The 13,226-nt window shown below is 40.5% G+C and overlaps 1 protein-coding gene across 1 annotated transcript in view; it reads left to right on the top strand.

Moving 5' to 3' along the window:
* LOC138302214 (uncharacterized) overlaps positions 1-13,226 on the top strand; it is a 219,562-nt gene that overhangs the window by 82,408 nt on the left and 123,928 nt on the right. The window contains exon 5 of the mRNA XM_069242546.1: positions 1,655-1,972. Within this exon, the coding sequence (XP_069098647.1) occupies positions 1,655-1,972 (318 nt within the window). The remainder of the gene's footprint in view (positions 1-1,654; positions 1,973-13,226) is intronic.

Here is a 13,226-nt window from a genome sequence, read left to right as displayed (position 1 = left end):
TGGCAGCAAACTTAGAGATCGCAGCTACTGGCTGTTCAAATTGAGTCCTCTTTGCTTTTACTAGATGCTTCCAAGTGCCTTTGTTATCAAAAGGTACCTCAAACACGTAAAGGTTGGTACACATGACAATCTGGTTTTATTTATATAAGACATCCTCAATTTGCTAAGCAGCCAACCACAGACCATTGTGTAGGATTTAGATTTGTTAATAGACAATACCAATTGATCCATGAACAAGGCAAAGGTACCCAATAACTTTTCCACTCCTTCCCAGTTTCGGATAATAAGACACAGTCATCTTCATTTAGCAGAGCTGGTAAACGCTTAGCTCCCATCCTTGGGGCATTTACCTCTTCATTGAGCGCATTGTGGACTGTTGAATCCAATGCATAATCTATTTTTGTCAGGTTGCTATTTTTGCCATGGGACCTCCAGCTTCATTGATGTTATCCATTGATTGTCTTTAGGTTCAAGAGTCAATATGTGTTTTAGTTCTGATGTGCCAGATTAGCCATTTTAGATTACGGTTAGGTATTTTTAATGTGTTCTTTCGTTTTGTCATCCTTACTTTTGGGGAGTCTTTCTAATCTGTGTTTGTTCTACTTGAGTGGTAACCCTGATTACTGTGTAGTTGGACGGACTATGACCATTTGTATTACTTCCTGTCACCCTCTTGCCTTTGATAAATTGCCTTAACACAATACTTCTCAGTTCTAGATTACCGTGAAGGTTGCTCTGTAACATGGTTTGAGTCTCTGCTTTCCACTGTTCCCTTCTGCCCCTGTGAAAGCATAAAATCAATAGCTGTTTGTGTAACTTACACATACCACTTGAATCTATGTCTCTCCCACACCCTGTCTTATCTGTGAATCCATCCCAGATATCCTTTTTGCTTTCTCGTTGTTAGACCCAGGTTTGAATCTCAGTCTTTCTTTTGAGTCCAGTGTTGACAGTTCAGTGTTGATCCCGACACCATCCACACCTCTATTCAGTGGACGTAGACGCTGTAGCGTCTTGGCTTTAACTGCCACCACATCTTCTGGAGCTGGCTAATCTCTTCATTGCTGTGACCTCACGCCTCATCAGAGTGGAATCTGTGGTTGTTGCTTTCCTGTTTTTGAGTCCATGTTGTTCTGTTCCTCTATCATCCAGCAGATACAAAGCTTCAGTTAGGGAATCGCATAATGTTTCTTTGTCCATCTCAATCAAAGATTATACAGAAGGGATGACCCCATTGGTAGGAGATGTTTTACTTTTGCAGCTTGTGAGTTACAACGTGAAAGCCTCTACAGCCATTTAAATGTGCTGGGTGCTAAGTATTGCTAAAGTTAGATCTTGTGGCCTTTATATCTGAGTTATCAGTTGCTCCTTGGTTGAACAATAATCTTTTCCTAAAAAACTGCTCTCTATTGAGTATATCAGCTGGCCAATCTGTGTTCACTGGGCCATCCATTCTCTGTGTGCTATGTCCAGTCTTAGTTACCTCTCTTCTGTTCAGTCCTCAATATTTGTTTGCACTCCTTTTTTACTTGTTTACATTTTGGTCTCTATTGCATAAAACAGGAGTGTGTCATATAAGGGAAATGCAGATTTTCATCCAAAAAAACCTCCTGTCTTTACTCTTCTAGTATAGTGTCTCTTTGTTCTCTCCTAGAACTCCAGCTGAAAAACCCTACTGTGACTATCCTGAACCCCAACGTAGAAGACCCCTCTGAGGCAGAATCACTTACACTCTTCTGTGATGTCACCAACTTCTACCCAGAAGATATCAGCATTGAGTGGAAGAACAATAAGATGCTGGTGGAAAAGGCTCACTACACCAATGGGCCAGTCTCTTGCTCTGGACCAACATGTTCCACCTACAGTATATTAAGGGTAGGGAAGGATGAAGGAGGTGGAGACTATACCTGCGAGGTGCGCCATGTGACCCTAAAAACAAGCCCGGAAACTGCAACCATATACGATGTCTTTGGTATGTAGTTATTTTTTATGATTTTGTTGCCTTTCTGAACCTAGGGCCAGATTTATCATGGCTTTGTGTCGCCTTGTGTCGTGCAAGGGGGATCAAGGCCGATGCAAAACCTAAGTCAGTTTTATCAAGCCACACAAAACCACCATGAGTGGACCTGAATAGCTTCATAAATTTGGAGTAACACATGGCAGCACTAATTGCTGCCTTGCATTACTTTGCCCAGCAAGGTGTTACATAAGTGGAGTGTGCCTTTTCCCACGCATCCACCAATGGATTTTAGCACCTTTCCAGATTTATCATTAGTAGCAGACCTGGGAATGCGTCAAAATCCTACACCTTCCAGGGGATGCAATATAATAAAATATATCTCTCCTTGTGTGTTTCTCTTTCTACATGTGCTGCTTTATGCATCATACATAGAAAGAGGATAAGTCCTTTTCGTATTGTTTTTGTGCTGGGATTTGTCCCTTCCTGCACTAAAACAATCCTGCCTATAACACAGGCATCCTTGCACTATGACTCAAGGGTGCCTGTGTTGGTGCTAGACTGCTAATTGTGTGCCAGGGCAGCGAAAGGACAGGAATGCACCACACCTTGGTAGATATGGTGCTTTCCTGCCCTTTCTCTTAATGCAGCAAGGTGGCTTGCAGCATTGCACTGCATGAAAGTTTGATAAATCTGGCCCTCAGTTTGTTGAAGTCTCCTCTTTTGTTAAACGTTGCTGTGATCAAGTTTGGATCAGTGATATATGGTTTCTCCCAGACCGTCCTATCCTTCTATGGTTCTGTTTAAGTGATGCTCTCTTCCAACTATTTCCAAGGTAAAAGAGGTTACCCATACATTGAATGATTACAACGATAATCCCCACTGCACGTGAGCTCATTATTCCATGCATATCGTGTTTTTGTTCCACACGTGCCCTTTAACTTCCTGTTGCTTCTTCTCATTTGAGGAATCACGTCCTGCCGGTTCTTCCTATTGTAGCATGGCACATCCTGCCATTCCTTCCTGCATGAAGTATTATTTCCTGTTATAGATTCCTTAACTGAAACACCACTATTTGCCGGTCCCTTTCATCTTTTGTGCTTTCTCCTTACATTGCATCTGGTGTGACATGTCACTTTCTGCCCCTGGAAACTAGACTGTCATCTTTGACCATATATTATCAATGTTTACATCCTTAATGAGGCATCTATCCACAGTTGCATTACAAAAGTGTATTGTCATAGTTACAGCATTTTCTTTTAGAATGTATTGTTTTCATTCATTCGTAAAAGGTTTGTTTGGGATTACATTCTGAAGATTAGGTTAAGTAATCTTGTGCACATATAATACGCGTCACCAGGAGCTTTACCTATGTCGTGTAATAAGAATTTTGTGCTTATCAGCCAAACATTACATGTGTGCTACCTACTCAAAACCAGGAACGTGGCTACTTTCAGAAACTACACCTAAGACCTTTACCACTAAGACATTTTTGCAAAGTATGAACCATATTCAGTGCGATGGGAATGACTGCATGAATGAAAGTGTGACTGTTTAAGAACGAGTTGTCATCTGAAAATAATGACCTACTCCTTCATGTTGATACGTCTACGTTCTATCCCTCTCATGTTAGATGCTCTTTTGTTTTATCCCTTCATGTTAATAATTCCATGCGTAATGTTCACGATGCGTCCTAGAACGTACACAAGGATCAAATAGACTAAAGGTATGTTCTATATTCTGGCAATTTCTCGCTGATACACTGTATAGAAAATTACACACTTTGAATCTTGGGAGCCAGGAAAACCTGCAAATTCTCTAGTTGTGTTAATGTCAAGGTTCATGGGACGAAGCAGGTTAGGTTCTTTGGTATAAACAGCACTGTGACATGCAATGGCTGCTACCACCAATCAAGGATGACGGGGTGGGAGGAGCACTGTTAGCGGGGGGAGTGTCAAAATCTTTTTAAAAAACTCACCTTCCTGACGCTTTTGCTGCCTGCCACCTCCATGACGTTCCTCTCTTCCTGACACTGGGGCATAAAGTACAGGCTCCCAATCCAGACGCTGCACTCATGATAAAGCAAGCATGTGAGCAGTGCCAGGATTGGCCTGAGCAAGCTGGTTTGACGCTCACTCAGGCACAGGGAGCCTGGCTGTCTATATCACAGCCAGGTTGGAGAAATGTAAGTGTCCTTGTCAGTTTGGCTGGCCTAAGACAGCCGGCCAAACTGACATGCACAATTATAAGTGCCCTCCACTTCTCTTCCCTGCCATGGCCCTGCTCTGACCTAGACTCCCATGGCTTAGTCAGGCAGTGACAAATAATTAGTTGTCACTGGCTGACTGAGCAGGGGGGTGACGCTCCTCTGCTGATACGAAGGAGCCGGCCCTGCTGTTATGGCCACAGTGGTCGGTGACAAGAGAGACAGCTGAACAGTTGAGTGGTCAAGACAAAACTTTAGATAAAGTGTGAAACTTTCCGGTTGTTCAGCCAATTAACTAGTGGAAAAGATTCAAGTGTCATTGTACCACCAGTTGACCAAACTGAGGATCCAGGTAAGACATGTATAAGGATCCAGAAACAGGGTAAACAGTGGAAATTCTTCAGGGACAGCACTGTACTTAAGAAATGTTTTGCAATAGATTCGGGCATGCAGTTTAATCCTAATTGTGCATTAGACCACCACAACTTCTTCAAGATAAAAGTTTAAATATTGTGACGAAGGGAAAACCACTTCAGTAGCTTTCTGTAAAAACTCTACGGGTCTTCAAAACTTATTACCAGTTGCAGATTGACCGAGCTGAAAAAAAACACTCAATGCACAGAGGATGTAGCAAAGCTGTGACACCATTTCCGGTAAGTTGTGCCTTCAGTGTGCACTGGGAAATTTTTATGAACCTGGATTACCAGGTGTCCAAACATTCCCTCAAAAAGTCTCAGTGGTACTTCAGGGCTCATGCAGTTCACAGAGGCATAGTTATTAATACTACAGCAATTTCAAGGGCACAGGGTGTAGGGGTCCACTGTGTCACACATGTAGTTGTTTTCCACTACGAAAACAAGGGAATGGGGACTTATTGTCATTGCTTACATTAGGTTCAATGCATCTTTGCTAGTCCACTGGTGTCGCACCTCATCCCTTGCAGTGACAAAATGCCTCTGGTGAACCATCAAGCCTAGTTTCTTTTTTTAGCACATCAATGAGACAAAAACAGTGCTACTGTTTATCTAAACATAGCATTCCTTTAAAGATCCTGAGTGGCGAGAAAGACCGTTTGAATGTGTGCCACCAAGAGTTCTCCCTTTTGCTTCTCGCCGATAAGATGTCTGTGCATCAGTATTCGTGCCACTATGCATCCTCTTCGATGGGGCAATGATTCGCCTGGAAACACAATGCCACCTGACAGCTGCAACTTTAACCCAAACCCTTTCTGCCACTCCCTCCTAAGCGTCCCTTCAGGGATCGTCTTATCTCCACTGCTGATGTCATCTCTGGTAAGGAATCTAACCATCGAGGGTGAGTGTTCTTTCCATTACAGTACTTACAGTTACCTATTCCTTTCCCCATCTGGAGCTACCCATGTACAACAACATTTGTTTTATATTGCAGGTTTGTTACGTGCAATGGCTGCCCATCATGCTGATGAAGACCGTGAACGGAACTGCCAGCTGTTACCTGCAGGGGGATGGACAAGAAATCTGCTCATGGCAGTCTTATTCCTAAAGAGAATCTTATGGACCTAGTGGGTGTTACTAAACACAGCATCATGGCCCAACAAATCCTCTCACTAAGTGAAATAAATTAATTCATAGCATCCGTTTGAGCAGAGCAGCAATCTGTTACAAGCATAAAGTTAAATACAAACGAATCAGGGATGCTATACAACTCTTGTACTTTTTTTCTCCGAGAAAGACTTCGCAGTAAGACATTGTGAGTCATGATACAATGATGTCCTGAAAGGCAGGAAAGTATAGATAAGCATGTTGGCATCCTGTTTAAAATCATCACGAGGAATGTCTGCTTACATCTAGGCTAGATCGTCTAGACACGAAGACTCGTCATCACTAATGCAGAGGGGCTGAGCTATCTTGAAAGGAGAACAACATTTTAAAGTTGATAGTATTTGATTCAAATAACACTTGAATTGGTGTCGACTGTTGGCTTGGAGGCTGGAAAAGGGAGGTTCGGGAAGATATCTAAGCAGTCAGCATTCAAATCTAAATATATATATAGAAAAATGCATGCTCGATGATTAAGGAGGAGCATTGTTTACATATCTACTCAGCCTAATTTTTTCTGACTGAAGCTCCGTTTTCCACAGCACACACTAAATTCTCGTGTACCTCTTTGTAACACATTTCTATTAAGCCACTTTGGAGTCTTTGTGCAGGGTGTGCTCTTCAAACCATCTCAAAAGCATGTTTGACCTTGTCCTCTGAAACACGTGTTTATTCAATTTCCATGTAGATAATTTCATTTGATCCACTCATCTCAGTGTGAGTTGTTATGTGGCTTCTATTTACGAAGAAGTATGACACCTGGAAGATTCTGGCAACAACCTCCCTCAGAGTCCTTTCATAGTATGCGATCACAGAATTCAGAACAAAGGGCAGGAGATTAGTTTGACTGATGGCCATCATACATTAGGTCCTAGATTTTCATAATCCTTTTGAAGGATGTAGCTTTTCAGAGACTATGTGCAACTGCAGGAAAAGGCAGAAAACACAAAATACTCCAACAGAAACATGGGATCTGCTTTCTTCTTGATTATGCAGGTGTCTCTAGAGCCCAAGAGTACGTAGTAAATGGCAAGCAAATACGCACGTGTATTTCTGTAAACTCCGAAGTGTATAACTTTATCTTTTTCAACCACATGTCATCCATGTCTCCGGAACCGTCTTCCAATATCCGATTTCCATACTTCATTGTGTAGAGATGGTGTCTATCTGGGTCATATAATGGATAGATGAAAAGGAACTGAAGCGTGCAGTATCAAGAGACTTGATGGTTGATATGGAACCCACGATGGAACTGGTGGCTATCGGTAAGGAATTAAAAACTTGAACTGTTTACAGTTACTTCATCACCCACAGTAAACCATAGTCTGTCTAACCAATAGCTCGCAAACATCAGCAAATGTGCAGGGTATATCTCTTTAAAAATGCTTCATATTCTCCCTTGCTGCTGTCGCAGGCAATACGTACAGGCATGATAAAAGTACGTGTAAGTTGAGTGTAATCATCTTAAGGCACACTCGACTGTTTAGCAAATGTAAGGTGTCATACAGCCCTCAGGAGAGCATTTTAGTTATCTTTAAAACAACTTGCCAGATCCCTGCAATTTGGTACCTGAATTCTCATTTGGCTTTTCAAAAATACCTTTGTGTGGGCTTGCAGGAGCCTCTGCCCTCTACTCTAATTCACTTAGAAACACCTCTGTATTTTGCTGTTAATGAAGTGCTACGACAAAATGACAACTATTCCATTAGACCTAACCTCGATCTGTGTTGGCCACTGCTATTCAGAAGTAAATGCAGATGCATTCATCCCTGCTACAACTCCTGCTATTTCTATACTGAAACACCCAAGTGTAGTTTGATCTACTTACTTGAGCTCTGCGCTACAACGACATCTGTTATTCCAGCACTAGTACCAACACACATCACGCCTACAATATTCCTCTTGCTAATATCCAGCTGCCACTATCATTCAGGCCTCAGGAAAACACATAACATGGAAAGCTTGGGTTTTTCATTCTGCATAGTCTCAAACTTATACTCCTACGTTACTTCCCTCACCTATTCAATATTCTATGGCCCATATTACTCACATACAATGCTTCTCCGATGTTTTCCATAAATAATAGTTTTTTTTTGTGTCACCTAGACTGCTTCTTTTATGTTACCTGAATAGCCCAACCCATATTGTGTCAATGTATTACAGTCCACTTTATGTATCATAAAAGTTCCATTGCTGCATCAATAGTTAACGTTCCATTATCTGGATCACATCTGTGACAATAAGCCATTTACTGATTTATCTGTACCACCATTTTAGGCCACAGTAAATGCAAATAGTTTATTGGTGGAATTGTATTGTTTCATCCCACTATCTAAAAATATCTGTCCAGTCTGGTCATTGGGCTTCTATGTGTAGTTGCGCATGGGAGGACTAGTTGAAATTTGAAGAGTTTAAGGGAAACAAATTGGTAGTCTGATTCAAAGATAAGATCAGCCCAATTTGATTGTTTTGTTTTACTGAATGTGTTGTAATAGGACTGAATTAATCACACGTTTTATACAGAACACCAAGTTTGGTCAGTTTTTCAATATGTTGATTTGTCAATGGGCTAGTTAGCAGAATGGTTGCATACTACTTGGTATTTAGTTTTGTTAATGAGTTTCCTGGTTTATGATTTGTTCTCATTTGATCTATAACAGAAAGATGTGCCCGTGGGTTAATCTTTACTTGGATTTTCTGAAGTCAGAAAGCTGTCATCAGACAGTCATTATGAGCTCCATCTATGTGTTTTTTTCAGTAGACAAGTACTTTTCAGACACTCCAAAACATTAACTTAGTCCAGTACAGTCCAATATACAATTATGGATTAGCTAGTATATCATTTGTAAAAAATACCTGATTTCTACATCACAACAATCAATGCACTGACTACACAGGTGCTGAACCTTGCTAGGCGCCAGAGATACTGCAAGTGGTTTAAGAAATGATGGCCCATATTTAAGAAAATGTTGGTGCATCCGCTATGATGCCTGCACACTGGCACCTAACGACACCATGTTTGTGATGTATTTATATTACGACACACCATGGCAGCCGTTAGTAAAGTAGTGTCAAAATTATTGATGCTATTGTGGCGCTTTGCTACACTAGCATCAAAAATGTTGACGCTAGTGTAGCAAAGTGCAAGGAGACACATAGGTTTCTACGGGTGCATCATTTTATAACTCCTTCTCTGAGTAGGCATTACAAATTATGCCAAAAATGGTGGAGTGAAATCTGTTGAATTTCACTGTGCCATTTTTGCGGGCTCCTAGTGCCGGATGCTCCCTTGCATATATTATGCGTGCCGCAGGCATAATGTGGTGCAAGAGGTTACAAAGTGGCGCAATGCATACATTGCATCACTTTGTAAATATGGTGTATGGAAAAAGCCACTTTAGCACCGCCTTAGCATAAAAAAAAATTACACTATGGTGGCGCTAGGGGCTCTTAAATATGTCCCTAAGTATTTCATAATTTCAAGTGACGAATTTCCGTGTTGCTATTATAACTCCTGATTCTTCCTATAGAAACAAACCCTAAAACCCATTTTGCCATCTTGACTTTATCTTCCAGTAAACTGTTGAACTGTAGCACTTACTTTTCTGTGTATCTCCAGCGACCACGTGAACAACATCCTGGTGTCCTGGAAGAAGAATTCAGCCTTTGGGGATAATTCTTGCCGAACTGATGATTTATCTCAGCGAGAACCATGATACTAGCTCAGGAACCAGTTTCCTGCTTGACTGAACATTTGAAAAGGTGAGCTGGAGTCTTCTCCATGCATATGTGCAGAGCTTGTAGAAAGTTGTAAAATACCCTTTTGTAAATTGAATATTTTGTGAGTTGACATCTGTTAAATGTAGTCTCTTGATTTCATGCTCCTTTTATAAATGGACATCGTGTCACACTGAGGCTTTCCCTCATCACTTCCTGTATCATCCTCTTTATCTACCTCACTTCAGGTGACACTCTCTTTGTCTACCTTTGTCTTTCTGCTTTGTTTGTTATCACCCTCCTCACCGGTTGTGTCCTTCCTATCAGTCAACATCACTGCATATCTCATTCATTTCCATTGAAATGATAGAAATTCTGACAGATGTGCTTGCATGGTATAATTTTATTTATATAATTTCCTTCATGTCCATCTGCATTGCTGACTGAGGGCCTGATTTAGAATTTGACGGATGGGAACTTAATTAGTGAAGGCAAAGGAGTAAAGTACTCTTTCACTCTGAGAAATTTCCCGCCTGCCAAATTTGGAGATGTCTGCTAGCCTAGCAGACATCTCTTGCATTATTTACAGGGACCTCCATCACAACAGTTCCTGTAAATAGTTTAAAAGTTTGACAGTCAACATGATGAAGTCATAGGTCAAAGTTATTATATTTTGTTTAAAAAAAAAAATCCCAAAGAGGGATTTTGGTTTTGAAAATTAAAAAATCAATGACACCCTCACCATGAGAGCTTTCTCCCAGGACGGGGTTCATTTCACAGTTTCACTATGCCTTACTGCTAGGTTTTATCAGGTGGTGACAGACAGTGAAATCTTGCCATTTGTCTGCCCACTCTAAAAAAGGGGTTGTTAAATGGCAAAATCTCAGATGGCTATTGCTTTTTCGGACTAAAGGAGGTGTATATCAGTGACCGAGACACAGTAGTATCCATTGTCAACGTACTGGAAGTCCATCCAACTTTAAATGAGGCAAGCAGATCTTCAGTTTGGTTGAAAGGGTACGCCATCGCAATAAAGTACCCTCTCTGCCAAACTCATAATCAGGCCTATTCTTTCAAGTCACTTTTGGCAAAAATTCGCACTTTCACATTAGTGCCAATATTATAACACTCTTCACCTTTTTTCACATATATTGATTTTAATTGCACCCAAGTCTCTTGCCCACTCCAACAGCCATGAATCAGTAATCTAGGCGGCATTATTCCATCTGTCTTCATCTTTACATTATAAATCCTGCCTTTACAACACATCAGTACGATATTTTACATCACTTCCTGTATCATTCTTGTTATTTACGTGCTTTCCTTTACATATCTCTAGAACAGTCTTACAGTTGTGCCATTTGTTGCTATATGAACAAGAAATACTCAATTAAAATTGTCTCAGACTCTTAACCGGTGAATAGATAGTATTTTGAGCATTGGCTTACTCAACCACCTTTCACCGACCCCTAGACTTAATCTGAGTATGTGCACAACATCAACTTTAGCACTGATTTGGCCATGTTTTGATCTCTGGGTTTATGTAACCTGCATAACGTATGCAGCTGGAAAACGGAGAAAATAGTAAGACAGCACTCTGCATTTGTTACTATTGTTCATCATAAACTATTAACCACGAAACTATGAACTATTACTAATAAACTATTGACGCTATTAAACTTGTCATTCATCATTTGTGATGTTCAAGCTGTATTTCATTTGCAAGGCACATGGTTTTCACGAGAAGTGCATGAGCTAATCCATCATTCTGCTGACGTTGTCTTAATTTATGAAACTTAAACGAAAAACATTCTGTATCACAATGTTAGCCGGGCATTTGAATCTGCTCTTTCAAACATATTATTTGTTTTGATGTGAAAAAACTGTTGTTGCTGCAATAAGCTGTGTGTCTCCAAACAAAAGAACAAAGTTAAATGATTCCCTTGCTGCCACCTTGATGGTATTACAATGTTATCTACATAACTTCTTATAATGTTCGTATGGGGGAAGGGCATAGACAACAATCTCTGAAATAAAAACTACGTGCATCCTAGTAATCTGAATAGATCGTTTTCAAATGTAAGATTGGAAGTAGTTTATCCAGTAGAACTTAGACTTTGACTAGTCTAAATGGTGGAAGTTAAATACGGGTTATTTACCCACCTATATCTTTACTTATGCCCTTCATTCACTGTGCAATTCCTTATATGCTAACTGTCTGCTAGTCTGTCAGAATCCAATGAAATCAGTCCTAGCGCATCCCGGCAATTCCTGATAGTGATTGCTATCTAACAATCATTAATTCCAACGCATATTACTTCTGAAATGAGAAAGGCAACATCAGCAACTTTGGGTAATGAATTTGTGTGCATGGTGGCATTCCCATAAATTAATGTAAAGAAGCCCCTCTGAATGCTTTTGCATCTTTGAGATACCTGATAGGTCTTTACAAGTCTTTCTAGCCTTCAGCTGTCAAAATGCAATTCATGTAACTAGTTTTACTGAAAACTGAAGTGTGACATCAAAGTCAAATTGTTCATTATGGTGATTTCATCAGTGCAGTGCAACCCCATGAATATATCTTCACCAAGTCGCAAACAACCCCAACAGAATGCTGTTCCATAAACACAAATGAAACCACATAGCAGCCAAAACCGGAACATGCAAAGGCTATGAGTCTTGTCTACCAATAGATTTACATCTACATCCCTGAAAACATGCCCATGTGCCGAAGCTTCGTATGAAAACACCTATGGGATTACAGGAGGCATTTAGGGTAGAGGTATGTATCCTACATATATTGTATACATGCCAGTGAATTTGACATTTTTTTAAAGGCACAACTAATCAAAATTGTACACTTGACCGTTTCTTGCCCATCGTCCGTTATCTTCACCTTTACTGCTTTCTTTGTACCTGCTCATGTTTAGTGTCTGGAATGGGGCCAAACACTTGGAATACTGTACAGTGGGCTTCTGCACCAAGGAAAATGTGATTCAGAGACAACTGGAAACCTGTTGTGAAGGTGTTGTAGGTCTGCAGTAGTATATGAGAGCATAGGTGATTGAATTGGACAAGCTAGGATTTCTAGGAGGGTTGGAAGATTATTTTATTATTCACCTGTGACCACTGAGATGTTCTTTCTAATGTTGACTGAAACCTAGACTTTTTTGAAGGTGATAAAAACTTGGTTTAATGACGAATCTCAACCTGTTTTGGTCTTTCTTCTGCAACCTGATTACTCAGTGCTATATTTTAGCAGAGTGGGTACAGCTTGTGACTGCATAGCTATCATCTACAGAAACCCCAGGCCTTACCACTTAGAGAGATCTGAATCTCTTTACACTTTTCAGTTCCTCACAATTGACCTCAGGATTGGTCCCACCAGAATCCATATCATCTTGTGACAACAATCATGTATTTGCGCAATGCATTAAGCACATAAAAACTCAACTCAAACTGGCTAAATTCAACCACACATTTGCTGCAGATCTTGACCTGCATTTGGGTAACCAGAATGGTAGCTCATCCGCCCTTTTGGTCTCCATCCTCCAAACCTAAGTCAACACTGCCTGAAACCCACTCAAATCAAGGCTGAATTAGACCTCATCATTACAAAGGAGAGCTCCCTACATTTCTGACTGCTCCTATCATCACCCATTGCTTTTCTCCTTAACCATTACTAAAGCTACCATTGTAGGACTACCTAAGAACCCTAAAAGTAAGTCAGAGATTTAAGAAATGTAACCATCAGTAATCTAAACACAAA

The sequence above is a fragment of the Pleurodeles waltl genome, chromosome 6 (genome assembly GCF_031143425.1).
Source record: "Pleurodeles waltl isolate 20211129_DDA chromosome 6, aPleWal1.hap1.20221129, whole genome shotgun sequence".
In the NCBI taxonomy this organism is placed as follows: Eukaryota; Metazoa; Chordata; class Amphibia; order Caudata; family Salamandridae; genus Pleurodeles; species Pleurodeles waltl.
Note: the sequence above shows the minus strand (reverse complement) of the source record. Positions and strands in the feature narration are given on the sequence as shown.